Source organism: Micromys minutus (genome assembly GCF_963924665.1).
Source record: "Micromys minutus genome assembly, chromosome: 8".
NCBI classification, from domain to species: domain Eukaryota; kingdom Metazoa; phylum Chordata; class Mammalia; order Rodentia; family Muridae; genus Micromys; species Micromys minutus.
In genome coordinates, this window is record NC_137977.1 from 72,426,638 (window position 1) to 72,449,158 (window position 22,521).

Here is a 22,521-nt window from a genome sequence, read left to right on the forward strand (position 1 = left end):
AGAATGATATTCTCTAGATGCTGCCATTTTCTTAAGAATTTGGTCAAGTCATTGTTTCTGGTGGCTGAGTAGTATTCCATTGTGTAAATGTACCACAATTTTTGTATCCATTCATCTTCTGAAGGACATCTGGGTTCTTTCCAGCTTCTGGCTATTATAAATAGAGCTGCTATGAACATTGTGGTGCATGTATCTTTGTTGTGTATTAAAGTGTCTCTGGGGTATATGCCCAGAAGTGGAATAGCTGGGTCTTCAGGTAGTACTATGTCCATTTTTCTGAGGAATCGCCAGACTGATTTCCAGAGTGGTTGTATCATTTTACAACCCCAACAGCAGTGGAGAAGTGTTCCTCTTTCTCCACATCCTGGCCAACATCTACTGTCATCTGAGTTTTGCAACTTGGCCAATCTGACAGGTTTGAGGTGGAATCTCAGGGTTGTTTTGAATTGCATTTTCCTGATGGCTAAGGATGTGGAGCACTTCCTTAGATGCTTCTCAGCCATCCGATATTCCTCAATTGAGAACTTTATGTTTAGCTCTGTACCTCATTTTTTAATAGGGTTATTTGATTCTCTGGTGTCTAGCTTTTTGAGTTCTTTGTATACCTTGGATATTAGGCTTCTATCTGATGTGGGGTTGGTAAAGATCTTTTTTCACTGAGTTGGCTGCCGTTTTGTTTTCTTGACAGTCTCCTTAGCCTTACATAAACTTTGCAATCTCAATAAGTCCCATTTGTCAATCTTTGATCTTAGAGCAGGAGCCATTGGTGTTCTGTTCAGGAAATTTTCTCCTGTGCCTATGTGTTCTAAGGTTTCCCTACTTTCTCTTCTAGTAATTTCGGTGTACCTGGTTTAATGTGGAGATCTTTGATCCACTTGCACTTGAGCTTTGTACAAGGAGATAAGAAAGGGTCTGTTTTCATTCTTCTGCATGCTGAGTGCCAGTTGGACCAACACCATGTGTTGAATAGGCTGTCCTTTTTCCATTGAATTTTTACTGCTCCTTTGTCAAAAATCAGGTGACCATATATGTGAGGGCTCATTTCTGGATCTTCTATTCTATTCCATTGATTCATGTGCCTATTTCTATACCAGTACCATGCAGTTTTTAGTACAATTGCCTTGTAATATAGCTTGAGGTCAGGGATAGTGATTCCCGCAGATGTTTTCTTGTTGTTGAGGATGGATTTTGCTATTCTAGGTCTTTTGTTATTCCAGATGAAATTGCACATTGCTCTTTCCAACTCAATGAAGAACTGGGTTGAAATTTTGATGGGGATTGCATTGAATCTGTAGATTGCTTTTGGTAAGATGGCCATTTTCCTCGAACTAGGCAGAGATCTGTCTGCCCCCTGGATACTTGGATTGCCTTCTCACTAGGCCTGTGTCCCTGGATCTCCTCTCTTCCTGTTGGCGGATGGTCCCAGAGCCTGTTCTGCCTCTCTTTTTAAAGACTAGAAAAAATATTTTTAAATTTTATTAAATGAAAGATAAGTATATTTTGGTTAGATTATGTTTATAATTTTATAATTCAGAGAATAATTGCTAGAATTTTTATAAACAACATTTATTATTTCTCACTTTACCACCACTGTTAAAGATAGAAAAGGAGGACCACATAAGATGGTGTCTTTGTAACCTGTCTTCTAAGGGTTGTTCCCATTGTCCATCCAATAGGCTTTCAATGCGGTAAAGACTCAGCAGATATGACTTTTGTAAAGATCTGTGAATAGTGTTTTTTCTTATATATAATTTATATTTCTTTACCTGTTTTCGGGCTCTGGTCATGATAGAGAATGCAATTACATAGATATAATATATAAAATAAAATAATTTTACATGAGTAGCATAATTCAAAGTAAGATTAATCATTACATAATTATTACAAAATAATTTCATATTACCTGAATGATTTTGTTTTATTGACTGGTGTTTGTTAAATTTGAATTAAACTTTGATAGATGGTTTTTTTGTATCAGTTTGGTTTTTGTTTTAGGGATCAAGATCAGGGCTTCCTGTATAAGTGGTAAATGCTTTATTGTTGAGCTGTACAGCTAGCCTGCCTTAGGAAAACCACAATATTAGGTTGTTAATTCTTCCTCTGAATGGCAAAGGTGTTGACTTGTTATGTTTAACACTTACAGCATTGTATCTTGTCTTTATCGTGCTGTGCACATTTGAGCATACTATAACATGTGGTGGTGACAGTAGGGTTGACTGTCTTTTCTTCTTGACAAGTGGCTCATCCATGATAATTAATAAAGTCAAGTGGTAAAGTAGAGTAGCAGTTTTAGAGCACTTGCCTCTATGGTTGAGGCCCCTGGTTTCATTGGCAGAATAATTCATAAACAAATAAAGAGCCACATTGCTTATAACTGACCATGATGAGCAAGCATAGCCTTCTGATGCCATTCTCCTGTTCTGTTTGACCTGCTTCTTCTAGACTTCTATATTTAAATTTTTTTAAAAAAATTTTTGCTGACTCACTGCTGAGTAGAAACGATTGCAAACACTATTACTTAGACCACATTATTTCAGATATTTATAGTTGTTTTACTCTCATGTGTTGTTTAAAAGATACTCTACTTGGTTGACAAAGATTGTTTTATAAAAGCATTTTTATGAATTGACCCTTCAAAAGGCTCAACCGTCTGGCAGAGGAAGGTTGTTATCATAAATTTTTTGCAGTCTATTTGGTTTATTTATGTATTGGGTATTTTATGTGTTTACATTTCAAATGTTAACCCCCTTTCCCCCTCTCTTATTTCCCCTCCCCCTCCCCCTGCTTCTATAGAGATGTTCCCACTCCTACCCACCCACATTCACCTCAAAATCCTGGCAATTCCCTACACTGGGGGAATAAGCATTCAGAGACAAAGGGCTTCTCCTCCTTTAGATTCCAGACAAAACCATCCTCTGCTACATTTGCTGCTGGAGCCATGGGCCCCCCAGTGTATATTCTTTGGTTGATGATTTAGTTCCCGGGAACTCTGGGGGGTTCTGTTTGGTTGATATTGTTGTTCTTCCTATATGGTTGCAAACCCCTTCAGCTCCTTCAGTCCTTTCTCTAACTCCATTGGGGTCCCCATGCTCAGTCCTATGGTTAGCTGCAAGCATCCTCATTTGTATCACTATGACTCTGGCAGAACCTGTCAGGAGACATCCATATTAGGCTTCTGTCTGCAACCACTTTTTGGCATCAGCAATAGTGCTCACTGGACTTGGTTCTCCAGGTGAAGTAGTCTCTGGATGACCTTTCCTTTGGGCTAATATCCACTTATCAGTGAGTGCATACCATGTGTGTTCTTTTGTGACTGTGTTACCTCACTCTGGATATTTTCAAGTTCCATTCATTTGCCTAAGAATTTCATGAAGTCACTGTTTTTAATAACTGAGTAGTACTCTATTGTGTAAATGTACCACATTTTCTGTACATTTCTCTCCTCTTACTCACTCACTGCCCACCAGAGGCAGTGGAAGAGAAAAGTTATTAGGATATGAGGAAAATTGGACCTGTTTAGCAATAGTTCTTTGGGTGCGAGCTCATCTTCTTTGTCAGCAATTCAGTCCAGTAGCAAACATCAAATATGAATCAGCAGCTTTAGTCCAGTCCTCTTGGCAGACAGACATCATACAGGAACCAGCAGCTGTAATTCAGTCCTAAAGAATATGCTAATTTGCCTGAGGTTAGCCTGCAGAATCAGCCAGAAGCCACAGGAAATACATGAAGTTCTTTGGTGAGTTTCTCTCAATGGTGGCATTAACACTCCCAAGTGAACCAACACTTGCATATCATTAGCGAAGAATAGAGATGCAGAGCAAAGCAAACCAGTGCTTCCCCCAACTCTCTGGTCATATTTATGCTCCTTCATCATGTGTCCTTTATAAGAAGTTATCCTTTCACCTGTGTCACATGTCTGCTCCAGCAAAACACTCTTTTACCTGTGTCTGCTTCAGAAAAACATTCTTTCATGTGTCCACTTTAGCAAGATATCCTTTTACCTGTGTGCCCCAACAAATCATCATTTTACATGACTGATTTTCCAAACAAACTAGAATTTTCCATTTAAATTTAAGAAGCAGAGAGCAGTAAAGTGAAGTACTTTCTGTTCTATTCTAAGCTGACATACTAGTAGGACCTGGGGCATCATTGCCCTAATAGTGAGATGCAGTGGATTTCTTTCTTTTTTTTCTCTTATTTAAGAAATGAGTTCCTAAATCAGTGTTTTCTATGTCTTCCCCACAGGGCCCCTGTGTCCATGACGAGGATTCTGGCCTGTCACTTTCAGGAAAACCTGCCCTCCAGGCCCTTTTATATCACTGCCATTTCTATGAACATCTGACTCACATGGTGAAACATTGTTACTACGTAGGAAGATACATTTTTGATTTTAATTTTTTTACATTTACTGAAACTTTAGAATATAGTGATTTAAATGGTACGTATACCTTTATTGTTATTATTATTATCATTATTATAATTATTACTATTGAAAAATAAAACTATTGTTAAATAATTTTGAGAAGCCAGGGAGATGATTGAGTGGTTAAAACACAAGTAGAAGGACTGGATCTTCAGCATCCAAGGTGTACACAGAGGTCTGGTAACCTCAGAGCAAGCTGTCTAGTTAGATTAGTGAGACTGACAAGCCCTGTGTGCATGTGAGAGACGCTCTACATATGCAAACAATGACATTAAAAAAAGCACATGCTCACTAAAGAACATTTGAGAAATAGTATACGATTTATCGGGAAAAAATGATCTCTAGTCCTTCATGCAACCCAGAGAATACCCCTGATATGATTTATTTCTTATCGTCCTTTTCCCCTATGCATTGCTTGTTTCATATGTTTTGTCCACATTTTCTTTTCAGTTTCTGCTTTTCTAACCATTGCCTGCACATTATTCTGTGTTATAAATTCTTCATGGAGCCCACGCTTGACATCTTCTTAATGCTTCATAAGTTATTTTATGGTCCTCAGTAAAGTTTATAGCTTTTTTCTGTAGTACAATCTTAAACGTTTTTAAGACATCCTTGCACTTTTTAGATTTTTTTCCCCCTACCTTTTATATGAATAAAATTTTTTTGTAACTAAGTCTTCTAACTTATTTGGTAAAAATCTAAAAAAAAAATCTATTTTTGATATGTCATAAATATATCAACATCTTGCTGAAACCTTTTTACTTCTTTTGTAGATATTCCCATTTTCTCATTTTTATATATTAGTATATAAATACCACTTAGATATTGTAAAAATGAATACCCATTTAGTATAAGTTGCTTTAATTTTAAAATTAATACAAAAATATGTTTTAAAATCTTAACCTCACTCAGAAAAGGTTCAATAAAAAATATAAAACCATCATATATATGAATTTATTTACTATCTAATGAATGTGTATGTATATAACTAAAATAAATGTTTATTTCTGTATGCAAATATATATATATACACACATATATTATAAAGAGTAAACTGAAATGAAATCCCATTACTTTTAATTACTTAAATGTGAATTTATTTATAATTATTTAAATATATATTCACATTTTTTATTTCCTTCTTAGGGGAGTTGAAAGTAGCATTTAATGACGCTCTTGAACTTTATAGATAACTGCCTCTATTATAAAAGTGAGTTGTTCAGGTGTTTTGATTTTATGAGTCACTGTCATTTCTAACATGGCTCTAGAGCCAATCTGTACTGATACATTCTGGATGTTTGTTAGAAGTGTGCATTCATGGTTTCACTCTGACATGGGCTGTTAGAATCTCTAGGGCGGGTGCTCTGGAAGAATTGCACCAACAACCTCTGAGTAATTCTCAAGCACAGTGAAAAGCATCATTCTTTAGTTTATGGTTCTTTCTTTAAGGAGTATTATTTTGTTGCTTGTTAGAGAAGCTGGGGGAATGCCATATTAACTGTTCTCTGTTGTCTCAGGTTTAGACGACTCATTCAAGTTCTGGAGGGCCCCCTCTGGGACATCTACTCAGGATCGTGAACCAAGCTCTCTTTCCACCTCAGAAACAATGGTAATTGAAAAGAACACATAGTGCTTCATTTTGAGTCTAAATAAATTTGAATTTGCATAGTAGTGATAAAATGTTTGATATAAAGTTAAGGTTAGGATTATAATGGTTTTTTGAAAGTGTATTCCGAGAAAACTCCTGCTTGGCATTTACTTAAAATATTCTGTTTGATATGTTCAATTATCCACATGTGGTGGACACCTTTTTGCTTTTCTACATAAATGTGTCATTCTAAAGCTAAGTAACTATGATAGTACTGTAAGAGGCAGGGTTGGAATTTCAGCTAGGATTGCCTGGTTACAGTCATAACTACTGCGTTCTTTCAGTTGAGAGTTGTCAGGCCCTTCCCACCTCTTCTCACTGAATCAAGAGCAGAATCATGTGAAAATGTTTTCATCTGTAGTTGATGCAAACCTATTCTATATGATTACAAGTCATTAATTGTTCTGAAAGTTTGATTAAGGATGAAGCAGAATGAGAAAGTGTGTATATTCAGGTCATTCTAATGTGGTGTTGATAATTTCAAACATATTTCTAAATACCTGTGTGAGAACTTTTCTATGATACATGAACTTTGCCTGTACTTACATGTCCTTGCCCTTGCATATGTGGCTTCTTCTAGAAACTGATGCTCATTTTCAGTTTTGCTTAAGCATACCAAAAGCGCTTCTAAATTAAAAACACATTATTTTTAAAGTATACTATATTAATAACTGTTATAGAACTTATTAGGAAAGCAAAGGTTTCGTACCTCTGTCTTTAGAAGTTTAAATATATGTGTATATGATAGTAAACTAGAGACACTAATAAGATTTACTTCCTATATTGTCCTTTTCCCTTTTCTCCCCTTATTATTTCAAAAGAAAGGAGTTGTATTTAGTGCTACACTAGACCTGTATGTGATAATTAAAGGGATAATAAAATGGGATAATTATTCCTCTGTTCCCACTAGATGTCATACTTTCCAAGCTTAACTATAAAGACACTATATATCTTTAGTTCACCAAGAGAAATGATATAATTAAATGCTAAGATAAATTGTATTAGTTGGTTCACAGAAAAATTACTGGAGAGAAACAATATCAATATATTCTTAAAAGTAAATTTTCTCAAGTGATCCAGTTTTGAGAAGACTATAGAACAGCAATACTAGTAAACCTTCAGTTCTGTGACTAAATGACTGAGAAAATGAACCTCTCTCAAGTAGGAAAGATGTACTGAAACTCAGTTTCAGAGCTTCAGGCACATGATTATGTGGCTTCATTGTTTCTAGGCCTGTCCTTAGTGATGCAGAACATCATACAGAGAAACATGTGGTGGCGGAGAAGAGATGTTCATGGTATGCAGTGAGCAAAAGGTAGTTACAGAGGAGGAACTGGGATCAAATGTTTACTTCAAAGTCATTCCCATATACTTCCTATAACAAGACCATAACTCTTAAGTTATCATCAACATACCAATAATTAACTAAACTATGAAACTTTCAGTGAGTTAATCCATTGATGCAGTCAGAGCCCTTGAGAAATAATTACCTCTCAAAGGTCTTACCTCTGGAGGACTGCACTGGGGGAAAGCCTTTAGTAAAGGAGCGTTGGGAGGAAATTTGAGATTCAGTCCATAAGACCAGCCTTAAACTCTTTAATTCTTTGTTTATTAGAGGCATCAAGTAAATAATAATTTTTGTGTTAGCTATTTTGTGTTATTTAATTTATATTTATCACATATAGGGAGACTTTGATACAAAAAGAAAATTTAAATTTATGTTTTTTTGGTTTCTATTAACATACGGACCTTATAGCTTAAAGCACTAGATTTTCCAAGAATCTATTTATTATGATCCTTATTTGAACAAATACTTTTGTGCTCATTAGTTTTGTATTAATGTTGAAAATATTTGGGGAAAAAGACAACCTAAAAAGAAGAGAGGCTTATTTTGCCTCTTAGTTTGCAAGGTTTCTGTTCATATCATCACATCTTAGACAATGGGAACGTCGCAGAAAGGAGCTATGATTCTCATATATTCTTCTAGGATATGTCCAGGGGTCTAAAGTTCTCCAGCAAGCTCTACCACCTAAAGGTTTTCCTATCCCTTCCCTGTAGTACTGCAGACTGACCAACTTCAATGCATGGGCCTAAGGGAACATTTAATATCTAAATTATAGCGATCTCGTGAATGAACATAACAGTCCTTAACTTCTTCATAGTTATAATAGAGTGGGCTGGTGGGATAGCTCAGAGATACCAGCTTTCACTGTGAAAGCTTAATGACCTGAGCTTTGATCCTGGATCTCACACTCGAAGGAGAAAACCCACACTCAAGAGCTGTCCTCTCACCACATAGGTGCCATGGCATATGCATGCCCACACTCATACATATGCTAGTAATAAAACCAGATACAAAAATGTGCTACTGAAATCTTTTAAGTTTCAGAAACAAGAATAGTTTAACACTATATAACAATATTAATAATAATAAATTATTTTATTAGGTTTGTGTAACACTTTCATACATGCATGCAAAGCTTTTTGATTCTCTTACTCCTTACCCTTTCTTATCTACCTCACATCCTAATCAATCTCTCTTCCTTCCTACCAGTCTCTTTTCCAGAATCATGACTTTTGGTTTTACTTCATAACTCTTATCATTTAACCAGGGCCAGCTGTGACTTTAATTATGGGGTAACCAGTAGGCATAAATCTTAAGGCAGTTACTCCCACCTTCTTAAATCTATCAGTAGCAAGTAGTTGAGTAGTGAAGGGTAAGACCTGCAAATGCTTCCTTCATCCATGCCTGACTGTTACCTGTCTTCAGTTGGTGGTTACAATGGCTGTATCTTTTCTAGATGATATCATTTGCAACCCTTTTCCTTCTCTTCCAACTCCTCTTCCAATTCTTCTTGCATTCTATCTACTAAGACATTTATATCATCCTCACCAAAAATTACTTTAAAAATATAGCTCTATTCGAATCATTTATATTTTTTCAGAAGGCTAGTATTTTATTAGGACTTCTACTGTCAACTTGTTATTACTACTATTACTACTATGACTACACTACTACACTATTTCATTTCTCTTTTTGGAGAAGGTAAATTTCAAACTGAAGTATTGGAATTTTGTTTTTAATTCATTCTGAGTTCTGCAATTGTTCTAATTGTCTGTTTTTTTTAACCATGGCTAACATGACATGTATCTTTGCCCTAAAGAGACAAATCTTAAGAATTTATTTACTAGTCATTACTACTCTATGCAAAGGTTGTACTCAGATCAACTAATACTTTCTCTAATGGCCAGAACTGGTTAGCATTATCTAGAGTGTAAAAGTCATAAACTGGGGTAGTAGCAAGGTGAGGGAATGTAAATCTTGAGGACTAATCTGGATCTTTATGTCTGTTTTTGTTTATCTCACAGAGTTGAGAAAAGATAAGGTCTGCTAGTTGGTTGGCTTTTCCATTTGTGTCTTTTCTAAGCCTAGGGCCCTCTTGGATTTGGATCCTGAGTAAGTGTTGCTCTGGGCTTATCCAACGTGTGTGTCGGAGCCCCTGTAGCAATGTCATCTAATAAATCCAGTCTTTTGTAAGGGTTGAGCTTGTATGTTTTCATAGTGCAGATACTATGAACAGTGTCCTGGGCCAGAAAGAAATACAAGCAAATCCCTTGTCTTTCGAAATAGGACCAGAATAGGCATTTTCTGTGTAGATCAACACTGTGCAAAAGCTAAAATACTTAGATGCCAAAACACTTAATATTTGAACTTCCATTAAAAGGAGCAGATTTTTATATCAGCATTGATCATTAAGTATAATTAAATATCTTTTACTTGTGTCTTAAAATTTTTTTCATGGGAGTGAACAGTTCAGTTTAATACATGTTTGGTTTTGCTCATTACAAAAAGGAATATACTTTTATGTTAAATTCAAAAGAATGTATTATAAAGACCAGTAGAAATGTAGGTAATCCATAATGAATTTTTGAGGCATATTACTATGCAATGAAGCCCTTTGATTCCACAAATTTTTCTTTAAGCTTGGGTTTCCCTAATCTTGTCCCTTTACTTCTTCTTCTTCTTCTTTTTTTTTAAATAGCTGGAGGAGCTTGTGATAGGAGACAGATGTATTTATTATTCAGCTGCTTCCTAGGTTCTGGTATTAGTTATGGTGTTTGATTGCTTTTTTCTAGATTCATAAAAAAATCATTGTGATTACTTTGACATGAAGCTTTTTTAAATGCCTCCCAAATGTCATCTGGACAAGTACATTTTTAAATAAGCAAGTGTTAGACTATTTTCCTATTATCTGAATTTAATACAAGAGAAGAGATTTAGAGCTTGTCTGTGAATGATTTGTTGAGATGAAACATTCTTTCAGATGAATTTTATTAAACTCTGTTTTTGACTTTACAATTTTCTTGCTTACTAGTATTAGAACCATTATATTTACTGAAGGTGGAAGTTAATGTCTTCTGTTGAAATGGTGATTAAGAATATATAGATTTAATTGCTATGAATTTCTTCAAGTTCATATTCTCTTTACTATCAGAAACTACAAATGAAAATAATCTTAATACTGGCTTTCATTTTATCACTTTAAGTCAAAGGTACCAGGTGTAAGTACAGCTAGTGCACAGATGTGACCTTGTAGCATCCTGTCAGCAATAATGCTAGTTTATCACTTCTGTTGATGCCCCATATCATATGCACACACGGACACAGGGCCTTCCAGGTGTGGATTCTTTGTGCCTTTTCACACAGAAAGAAATATCTTACCTTTCCAAGGAGGGTATTTTTCACATAAGAAGTGCCAAACACAATAGCCTGAGTTCATTCAATTTTAGAGGGTTACAGCCTCATCTACAAACCTCTAGGTGAATTTGTGTTTGGTTTCTACAGCAATTCTATTATGTTTGATGTTTTTAAAAAAATGTTTTATTTTGAAACACAGCGTCAGCATTTTGACAGGTTTCTTTTTTTTTAACATAAGGCAAAATAAAGAAAAATCTTTTAATACTTGACTGATTTTTTTTTTTAAATCTAGATCTGCAAGCTTTTTCCCATTTTATTTTGTGAGTAGGGATTTATTTTTGTTTGTTTTTTGTTCGTGTATACTTTGTTCACCACATGTATGTCTGGTATCTGCAGATGCTAGATTAGAACATCAGGTCTCCTGGGAATGGTTGTGATACAGATGGTTGTGAGCAGCCATGTGGGTGCTGGAGCTTGGACCTGGGTCCTCTGGAAGAACAGCAAGTGCTTGTAAATTCTGAGTTATCCATTTCTCCAACAGTTACACTGATTATAATAGGCATTATTAAAACTTAATTATACAATTTGAAACATCAAAAGCAAACTGTTTTATTGTAACTAAAAGAAAATAGGGGCTGGAGAGTTAGCTGAGAAGTTAATAGTGCTTGTTGACTTTGCAAAGGATTGAGGTTCAGTTTACTTCAGTTTCAGGGTCACCTTTTTTCGTTTGTGTACACTAGGCACATAGCTGGTAAACATACATACATGGTGCCAGAACTCTCATATATCTAACAAATATAGCTAAAGTAAATGTCAAAATCTCAAAACCAATACATTTTACATGAATGAGTATGTATCTTAAACATTTCATGATTTGGGCAGTAAGAGCTGTAAGTTGCTTGTGAAAGGAAAGTAGTGGCCTCAGACCCTCATGACCCCCAGGTCAAGTTCTGAGCACAAACGACATGTATTTTTCCCAGAGATAGGAGTCAGGGAATAAGAGATGAAAACAGGAGATAGAGAATGAGGAAAGGGAAGGAAGCAGGGGAGACGGGGCTAGGGATATTTGTTCCAGTTGACAAAGGACTGCCTCCTTAAGATGAGGTGCTTGGTTTTAATTGAGCATGTTATTTAGGTGAGAAAACTGTAGCATTTGATTGCTGGATTTCAATACTTTAATAGCTGGTCCTTGGTAGCCAGCCTTAGGAGTGGGAAGTGGCCAAACAAGGGAATAGATTTGGTGCTAGTTTAGGAATGTAATCTAGTGGTTTATAGCAAGGCAAGGGAATGGGAGAGAAAACAAGTGCTTCCAGAGCCACGCTTGCCATCCTTGAGCTAGCCAGAGTCCCTTCAGCTTATATCAGAAACTTAAATCCTAATTGGGCTTCAAATCAAAACCTGGTCCTTTTGAGTTACTGATTTTTGGACAATGTAACAGTTCCTATAAGAGGAGAGAGAAAAATGTATGTTTGGGAAAACTAGCTATAAACCAAGATTTAAAGTATTTTATAGTTATGTTAGCTGGCAAAATTTATTTAAAACCTGCTTTCTTAAGAATATTTTGCATACCTGCTGTTTGTTTCATTTTTCCATGGTACAACATTAATGAGAACCTACCTTGTTCACAGGTGGCGTCCTCGGAGGTCAGTGCTGAGATCCAGCCCCTGCTGCCATCAACACTTCTTCCTGAAACTGCCCTTGACCAGTTTGTGGCACAAGGTATTCTTCTTTTCGTATGAAGGTTTTCATTTATTTTTTTAGTTTCTCTTTTCCCTGTCTCTGTCTCTCTTTCTCTTCCCTCCCTCACTTGCTCCCTCCCTCCTTCCCTTCCTTCCTTTGTTTCTGTGTGTATGTGTGTGTAGCCCAGAGGTTGACATTACAAGTCTTTCCCAATCATCTTCCCTTTAATATTTTAGAAGCACAAAAATTGTAAACCTAAGATTTCCAAAGATCTTTGGAACTTGTATTCCATCATTACTTCTGGATAAAACCAGTATGACTAGAATTTCCTTTCTCATGAATGTTTTATAGAAAACTTGTAAATCCTCTTAACATGGATAGGTGTTGTTCTCTTGTGTGTCCTATACATGCTACATGCGCCCCTTGTACCATGTCTGCTTGAGCTTGTGGATTAAAGTGTTTGAGCATCTTTTATTACCCCCTCCCCGTGTCATTGTCTCTCTCTCCCTCTGTCCCACTCTCCTTCCCCCCTTCCCTCCTCCCTCTTGCATTCAGGGAGTACTCTGTACAGAGTGCTTCTCTGAATTCCCCATAGTGCCAATGTTTTATTACTTCTTTGAGAATTTTGAGTTTTATATTTGTTTTGAGTACATTTACCCCATTCTCTCAACTCTTTCCAGATCCACCCCCTATTTCTTATGCCCTAAACATTGTGTTCCTTTATATTGTTGAGATAGGGTCTCACTGTACAACCCTGGCTATCTTCAGCTTCCTTTGTAAACTGGGCTTCTCTTGAATTCATACAGGTCTTTCTGCTTACCTCTGCCTCTCAAATACTGGGATTAAAGGCATTTACCCCCATGGGACTTTAAAAGATGAAGTGTGCTGTCCAAACATTTTTTTTCCCTTTGTTTTCTTCACTGAGCAAGCTTAGCTACAATCTTAGAGAAAACTGCTTCTCTTTCAGCAGCTAATAGTTGCCATTTGCTCCAAGGATGGGCTGCAATTATGTGCCCAACTCCCCTCTCCATCCTGTTTTTGAGACAAGTTTTCCTACTGACACTGGACCTATTGGCTGGCCAGTGATCTACCTGTTTCTGACCTCCCAGGAGGAGAATTGCAGATGTTTGTTGCCATACCCATGGGTGATAAGCATCTGAACTCCAGTCTCCGTGCTCCCATGGCAAGGCTGTTACACACTGCTCCATCTCCTGAGCTTGCTCAAGTTATTTTCTTTTAGGAAGATATTCTGCTTTAATAAAAGATGTAAGGATAGGTGAATATGGAAGGGTGAATGAAAAAGAGAAACAGTTCAAGACAATTTATATAAAGTTAAAGTCTGGAGGACAAATCACAGACTTGGTAGAATAATCTAGACTAAATAATCAGAAATTGACAAAATAAATGTTGTTGAGGTACTAAATGAGAATTTGGGTATCAAAATGTCTGAGAGGCTAGAGAGGTGGCTCAGCAGATAAGAGTGCTGCTACTCTTGCAGGGGGACCAAGTTAGTCTAAACTCCACGCTGAGCTGCTCATTGATAGCTGCAGTCCCAGCTTCAGGGGACCTGCCCACATTTACATACTTTAAAAATAATTTAAATAGATAGTTTATTCTTTAGGAAAGTTGTTTAGAAACAAAGATCTGTTTACACGGACCCCCAGGAGCACCCAAACACTGAGCCACCAACCAGGCAGCATAAAGGAGCTGATCAGAGGCCCCTGACACATATATAAGGAGGACTCCCTGGTCTGGCCTCAGTGGGAGAAGATGCAACTAACCCTTAAGAGACTTGAGGCCCCAGCCTGGAGGGATGTCTGGTGTAGAAGGAGCATCCTCTTAAGAGACCAAGGAGGAGGAATGGGCTGAGGAACTGTGGGAAAAGAGACTGGGAGGAGGGGCAATGGCTGGATTGTATGTGAAACAATAATAAAAAAATCTGATCACCACATGGCTCCTTATTAGTTAAGCACCATTTAGTATTTCAGTAAATAAGCACTGCCTGTCACTCCACTTTCTAGCCCTCTTTCAACCCGTAACGTGGAAATGAGGGGATTGTGGTTGACATGGATTCTGTAAGGATCTGAAACAAAATCTGTGGGTGTTTTGTTACTAGAAATTCACATAAGCAACCTGCAATATATTTTTATTCATTTTCCTGCAGGTGAGGACTGAACCTGGGGCCATGTTCATGCTACACCCACACAGGGATCTTCATTACAATCCTCTCTACCCCACAGTGCATTTTTATAAATCCAGTGGTTTTTACTTTTTTAATTTGGACCATAACCAACTCTAGTTGTATTTATATTGAAGTTTACAGCTCATCTTTTAATTCTAGAGAATAAGTTGGCCTTACTTAGTAGCTTACATTTCTGACATGAAAGAAATAATACTTCCCTAAGAGAAGTTAAATGTGAATACTGATGAATAGACACTATTCCTAGGAAAAAGTTTGCTTCATTGAATTTTCATTACAATATTTGTTCTAATAATTTCACAAACAGGATTCTACCATGGTTTCTAGTAAACAATGTTAGTTAATAAAAAAGGCTTAATTATAAAAAAATTTCTTAATTGAACCTCTATGTTGTATGCTTACAAATCTTTAAACAGTAAAAAAGTCACAGGGATTGAAGTTAGGTTTGGCAGCAGCCTATACCTGCTGAGCCATCTCACCAGCTTATGCAATAATTATCAGAAAAAAACCCACAATTATTATTAATAATTTAACTTTAATATTCTCCAAACATACAAAAATAGATGCGAGAAAATATTTTAAAAATCTATTATTTTTAAATAGGATAACTAGATGTTAAGAAAAATGTTAATCTCTATAAATTAAACTATAAACTATATAGTCAAAAATAGCTTCAAATTTCTTTGTAGTAAGAAAATTGTATTCACAATTAAAACAAAACAAAATAAAAATTGAGTGTATAGAGGTAGTCACAAAACTGCTATAAAAGGAGACAAGTCCTACTTGGCTAGAACATTGAGGAATGATATTGAGTTTGTTTTATTACTGGCAGTAAAACATAAATAGAACTGAGAATGTTTCCATAATGATTAAAGTGTCACCTCAGATCTCTGGATAAGCCGTGGGTCTTCTGATATAGTGGTGAAAACTGGCTAGCCATTTGACTTAGCACATCTTACACAGGATCATCTGCGTTCCAAAGTGAGAAGTGAAATTACATGAACACTAGAAGGACCCATGGATGAATGCATGTAAAACTGCATTGAAGACTTCTTTTTTTTCATTAATGTCTTTTTTTTTTTCTTACAACTTTATTTAAAGAAGAGAGATACATGTACAGGTTTTTAAAAGCATTTTGGCATTTCTTTTAGAGGTTTGATAGCATGCATTGAAATCCCACTAGTTACCATAAACATAAAGTACATGTAGAACAAAATGTAACATGGAGACAGTCAGAGTTTTCTTGGTGTATATAGATTAAACATAATGATCTTTGAATACCAAAAATTGCTACAAGGCTATATTCCTAGCTCTTGGATTATTAATGATTTAAGGTTTAGGTGTACCACACTCTGAGAGGGTGCTATACACTTATTTTTTTTCCTAAGAAGGACTGAGGCTTTCACTATTTGTTATTTTTGAGCTTCACATGGTCTGTGCGTTGTTTCTGGGGTGTTCAGAGCTTTCTGGGGTTAGTATCCAATTATCAGTGACTGCATATTATGTCTGCTCTTTTGTGACTGGGTTACCTCACTCAGGATGATATTCTCTAGATGCATCCATTTTCCTAGGACTTTCATAAGGTCATTGTTTCTAATAGGTAAGTAGTACTCCATTGTGTAAATATACCACAATTTTTGTATCCATTCATCTACTGAAGGACATCTGGGTTCTTTCCAGCTTCTGGCTATTATAAATAGGGCTGCTATGAACATTGTGGTGCATGTGCCCTTACTGTATGTTAAAGCAAAAGCATCTCTGGGGTATATGCCTAGAAGTGGGATAACTGGGTCTTTGGGTAGTACTATGTCCAATTTTCTGAGGACCTGCCATACTGATTTCCAGAGTGATTGTACCAGTTTGCAACCCCACCATCTCATGTCAAAGTCAAAATTCAGTAAAAAGGACATACTTTAAATTTAACAATAAAAACAACTTATGCAGCAGAAAAGACCATAAAGTGAAGAGATTGCTTGACAAAGTAACATAACTGTTTGCAACATGGCTTACAGGAAATGCTGTATAAGCATAGAACACATTCTTAATTTTTAAGAAGGAAAAGGACTGATAACTGTAAAAGTAAACATAACATGAGGCAAACATGCACAAAAGGCAGGAGGAACCCATATTATCAGATGCTTACAAATTAGTGCTACACCATGACCCTCTTTCTTAGCTATTAAATTAGATTGCCAGCTATTAAAAAGCATTGGCAATGCATCCTCTTGGCAAGGCTATGGAAAACAACACTTTTATAAATTGTAAGAGGGAATGCAATTAGTGTAACATTTTTGGAAGGGAACTTGGCAATATCTAATGAATCTATAAATGCATTTATCTTACAGATAGCAATTTTCACATAACTCATCTCTAAAAGCATGAAAGTACATATGCACATGATTATTTAATGAAATATTGTCCGCAATTAGGAAATATATCAAATACCCAGATTCCCATAAACAGGAGAATGCTTTCAAATAAATATCTACATAATGAACTATTCAGCTATTGAAAAATCAATAGGGTATCTTCAAATTGGTACATCAGAATTTCCCCCAAAATATCAATAAGTAAAGAAAGCATCCAGCTGGGTTAGGGATGGTTAGGTTCAGTGGTGAAGTGCTTGCTCTGTAGTCCTAGCAACCGTGTGGAACGTTGGTTGTTGTGACACATGCTGTTCATGCCAGTGCAGAGGACAGAAACAGGCAGATAACAGCTTCATTGAGCAGTCAGTTTAGTTGCATCGGTGAGATTCAGAGAGGGAGGGAGGAGGAGAGGGAGGGACTTTATTGACTGACTTAACCAACATAAAATGGAAAATGATAAAAAGGAGAACACACAGTTTAGACTCTGGCCTCCACATGTGTATACTGTTTCCACACATACATTGCTGGTTTTACCAGGGTACAGCCAGAGGGAAATCCTTTGCCTGGCCTGCAAGAACAAAAGATATCACAGGACTCAGGTATGGCCAGAATGACCAAATTGTTACAGCCTTCCAGGAGAAGCCAGAGCAAGGCAGGCTGCAGGGCCTTTTCTGCTGATGGCAGGTAACAAGACATAGCAAGAAGCTAGAGGCCAAGGTCAAGGCCACTGAACAGGAAGTGACTGTGGTCAAGCTCATGTACCTGGCTGGCTGGGCTGTGTGGAGGTCCAGTAGTGAAAGCTGCAGGAGAGAAAACCCTTACCTGGAATGGTACAGCTCAATAAGACAGGCACCCTCAAACTCTCTTTGGTGAAATAACTCAAGCACTGTTCTTGTAGATAGGATCTTATAAACATTTGGAGGTGTGTTGGGATCTAGAAGCAGATGCTTTCTATTGGTTTGGTCTGAGATTAACATCTCAACTGCATATGTAGAACTTCAGGTGTTGTCTCTACATGACTGATTGTCGCAGTCCTTTTCATGGGATGTTGTGGTCACATGTTCCAGGACAGAAATTTGGTAAGGAGTAGATTTATACACCTACTCTTTTCAGTTGTGAGAATTGCCAGGGTTACTGAATCCATTTGACCTCACTAGGTTTTCTGTCTGGTAGCATGGTGCACAGTACCATAATATGTCATACACACAATGCACCAAAAATATATACTTTACAGTATATAATATTTGTAGATTTCTGTTTTTTGAGAAATGGCTCAGTGTTAAGAGTACTGGTTGCTCTTTTAGAGGGACCATGGATTTGTTGTGGCTCACAACCATCTGTAATTCCATGGGTTCTGGGGCCCTTCTCTGGCATCTGCAGGTACTAGGCATATGTATAGTACATAGACCTACAGTCAGAGAAAACAATCATGAAAGCAATAAAATAATAATAAAGAGGCAGGAGTAAAATGCATGCATGTCCTCATTATTATAAAAGAAAATAGGAAACTCAATTATCAGAATGAGTAGGTTTTAGGAATTGAATTACATGAGGGCAAGATCAAGGTATAAGGGGTTCCACAGTTGACATAGTGATCATCATCTTGCATACGCTTTTTGGCTTAGTTAGACTTTTATAACTGTAGTTTATGTTTCATCTGCTGCAAAAAGGAAAAAAGAAAAAATTAAACTGACAAAATGTGGAAGTACTGTGGGATAAGAACAAGTTCATCTAGTAAGTAATTCATGAGTTTCACCATCTGAGTTAATGGCAAGCAAAGAAAACTACAGGCACACGTTCAAGTAATAATGCTCATTTATCTTTTGCAACTAGCAGTCCTACAACTTCTTCAAATATACATAAGACTAAGCAAATGAACAAGTAGACAATGATGATGCAATAGTTTGATTTTTTTTTGTTTTTTGTTTTTGTGAGTAAAATATTAAAGGACTAAAGGTGATTAATGAACCCTGTAAAGGTAGATTTGAATTGGAGATGTCAGTATGACTTATTTAGTTGACTCATAGGTACATGTGTATCTGCCCAAGTATATATGCATACGTGCATACATCAGTAGAAATATATACACTTAATTCCCAGATCTTTGCTTCTGAATCTCATTCTCTCTTCCACACAATCAGAACTCTGGACAAATGCTTGTGTCAAAGCATGATATATGAAGGAATAATTTGAATTTGGACGAACAGAGATTAATTGAACCCATGAGAAAGCTATAGGATTGGTATTGAAAAGATATTCCTGGGATAATTCAAACAAAAAATTTGGTACACAGATTTAAGAATGTTTGGATTATATTAAATAAATGATCAGAAGGAAATGTTCTTTTATTTGCTAGAAAGTCAAGTAAAATAAAAAATAATAGTGTTGGAGAATTACCATTTGGTAGCCATTTTAGCATAAAAGAAAAATATAGTTTTACAGATGAGGAACCTACTAGGCAAAACCTGTCTCGGTAACATTTATCCCATTGCAGGCCAATTCCCCCAAAAAGCACTGTAAATGGAGGGAAGTCGAGAGGTTTCCGCTCACAGTCAGGACCCCATCAGCACATCGAAGTAGACTGAGTGACAGAAGCTGCTCACATCATGACAGGCAGTGAAGAGAAAGGGAAACAGGAAGAAACCATAGACAGGATATGTCCAGGAACCTTACCCCTATTCCAGTGACCTGCTTCCCTTGAGTAGATCCTACCTTTTAAAGTTTCCAGAACCTCTGCAAGTTCTGCCTTCAGTTGAACTTGGTTCTTTACAACATTAGCCTGTGTAGGGCATTCATATTCTAACCATAGCACCACCTTAGTTAAATAGTTAAAGCTAATATTTCCTATGAGAGAGAGGGATAGAAATCATATCCCATAAGATGCACTAAGAATCTGATAGTGAAGAAACCTCAGAAGGGTTCTTTATAATGCCATGGTCAGGAAAGACAGAGCAAGACCAAAAACTGTTTCCAATTTAAAAAGCAGAAATATGTTAAATAAATACCAAATGGTATTTCAAATATTCTTTTTTTCTCTCTCTAGGATATTTGTAGAATAATTGACAATTTAGAAAAGGTCTGTAGTTAGATATTAAACAGTATCTTTTTTATTGCTTTTTTACAATCCACATGTATTTGGAAACTGGAAATATTCTACTTTGAATTTTAAGAAAATAAAAGATTGTGTCCTGACCTTGGCTTTTATTACCCATCCTCAAAACATATATATGTGTGCATGTATGTATGTGGAATTGCATGTTGGGTGCTTCTGTATGTGCATATGTACACTCACAGGGGACAAAAAAACAGCGTGAGGGATGGGGGTTCAGTATAAGATTAATAAATCTCCCTATTCTCAAGGGTCAATTGTAAGCCATGCAGTTACAAGAATTAACCAACCACCTACCTCATCATCTTTAGAAGGTTTCCTGTGTTGTGAGAACTTGCAAATTTTGTTAATAACCTCTTGATAGATGGAATAATATTTCATGCTCTTTGTTAATAACAGGTCAACGTGAAATCAGACCTGTGAGACCGCCTCGTGACTCATCGCTGTCTGCTTCCCTGAACAGGCAGTATGTGTTTGTTACTCCATCTCTGATGTCTGCAATCTGTAGCCTTTTAGACAACCTCTTGGCAGTTACTCCAAGAGATGCTGAAAATGCTTTTCAACAAACTCATCTCATAGAACTCCTCTGTAGGTAAGAGATAAGGGCAGAGAGGTGATGATAAACACAGGTGTGTGTGTCTGACATTGTACTGTCATTACACTCTTTAAGTTCCAGGCTTTGGCTTTTGTTATTTCTTCCCTCTGTTATATTAATATACATGAATCAGTTTCTTAGCTTGATTGTTAAACCCAGAAAGATTTTTTTTTCTTTTTAGTTTTAAAAGTTGGAATGGTTCTGAACCTTATGACTTCTAGCAAAGTCAAGGAATGCAATATATTTCACTTGTTTATTCTAAATGATGGACATGAAGGAGTTTGAGCATTCCTCTCTCTAGGAGTCACATCAGAATAATGTTCCCAAACTGAAAATCATGGTTGAATTTCATTTGTATGAATTTTGTTATGGGAGACCAAACTCATCAGAAATATTCTGGTAGAATTTAAGGAAACAATGACTTGATTCTTTTATTCTTTTTCATTTTCCTAATATTAATGAGCCTCTGATGATGGTTTTTACATAGCAGCAAAGCCTTAGCGGTTGTACTAAGGCTCATCTAAGGTTACAAGTTATTCCTTGCCTGGTGTTGCTTTGTCCTGTACAGGGTATTGCTGACCCCAACAAAAAGGGGTGAGTGTGAGGAAGGCTATTTTCTTCCTGACACTAGCTACTCTCTCAGCATGTCCACCTTCTTTTAATCATATGTACAAGTCTATTTCTCTGGCATTCTCTCCTCTTACTTTTGAACAGTGCTGTCTGAAATATTTTTTTTATTTTTGCTAAGTTATACTATCTTCTCTTTCTTCTGGGATGTGAAGATAGAACTGAAAACAAAACAAAACAACCCCCCCTCCTGCGCCAAAAAAAACAAAACAAAAAAAAAAAAAACAAAACAAAAAACAACAACAAAAAAAAAAAAACCCAAAAAAACACAATCCTACATTTCTGTCCTAAGTTTTCTGTTGCTGTGTTAAATACTAACCAAACGAAACTTAGAGGAGGAAAGGGCTTATTTGATTGACTTAAGGGTTTCCATCATCATCGAGAGAAGTTCAGGCTAGGAGTTGAAGCAGAGACCATAGAGGAGTGCTGCTTATTGGCTTGCTTCCTGTAGCTTGTTTAGCTCCCATACTCCATCTAGATCCACTGGTCCAGGGTTAGTACCTTCCACTTGGGGCTAGGCCCACTCAGGTCAATTAGCAATTAAGAGCATGCTCCACAGAACTACCCCCAGGACAGTGTGATGGAGGTTATTTCTGAATTGTAGTTTCTTCTGTTCAGGTATGTCAAATTAACAGCTGATGCTAACTATGACAATTCCACTCTTTAGAATTTTTTTTTTCACACTTACCTAACAAAATGTTCCTGTTTTCTGAAGTACTCTGGGAAACCTTAAATAGTTTCTTTACTTAGAAAAGTTCTTTCTTTCTATTATATTCAGGGTTATATGGAAACTTCACCTTGTGGTGTTTTGCCCTTAATAAGAAGTATAATAACCATCTATGGGGTGTCTTTTATCCTTGACAGCACTGTGGATGCCTCTCTCATAGAAATGTGCATCCAGGAACTCAAGACCCTGCTGCCTTTATCATCTGCTGTTGAACATACCCAGGCTCAGGTAAGCATCTTTGATCTGCCTCTCACGTGTGTCAGGGGAATTCTGCTAAGGAGATCCACCCACAAGAAAAAGATTTAAATCTCCCAGTGTTTATGTAGTGTTTTGTGCCTTTTGAACTAGGTTACTTAAAATTAGTATAAGAGATACTGGGATTGGATAAAAGAATAGTGGGTACTTTCCCTAACTCCATCATTAATCACCTATAAATGTTTAATTTCT

The 22,521-nt window shown here is 36.6% G+C and overlaps 1 protein-coding gene across 1 annotated transcript in view; it reads left to right on the forward strand.

Moving 5' to 3' along the window:
- RTTN (rotatin) overlaps positions 1–22,521 on the forward strand; it is a gene marked incomplete at its 5' end in the record, with an annotated part of 151,621 nt that overhangs the window by 88,908 nt on the left and 40,192 nt on the right. Inside the window, 5 exons of the mRNA XM_080919983.1 lie at positions 4,246–4,438; positions 5,941–6,032; positions 12,399–12,489; positions 20,525–20,717; positions 22,212–22,302. Coding sequence (XP_080776109.1) covers positions 4,246–4,438; positions 5,941–6,032; positions 12,399–12,489; positions 20,525–20,717; positions 22,212–22,302 — 660 coding nt within the window. The remainder of the gene's footprint in view (positions 1–4,245; positions 4,439–5,940; positions 6,033–12,398; positions 12,490–20,524; positions 20,718–22,211; positions 22,303–22,521) is intronic.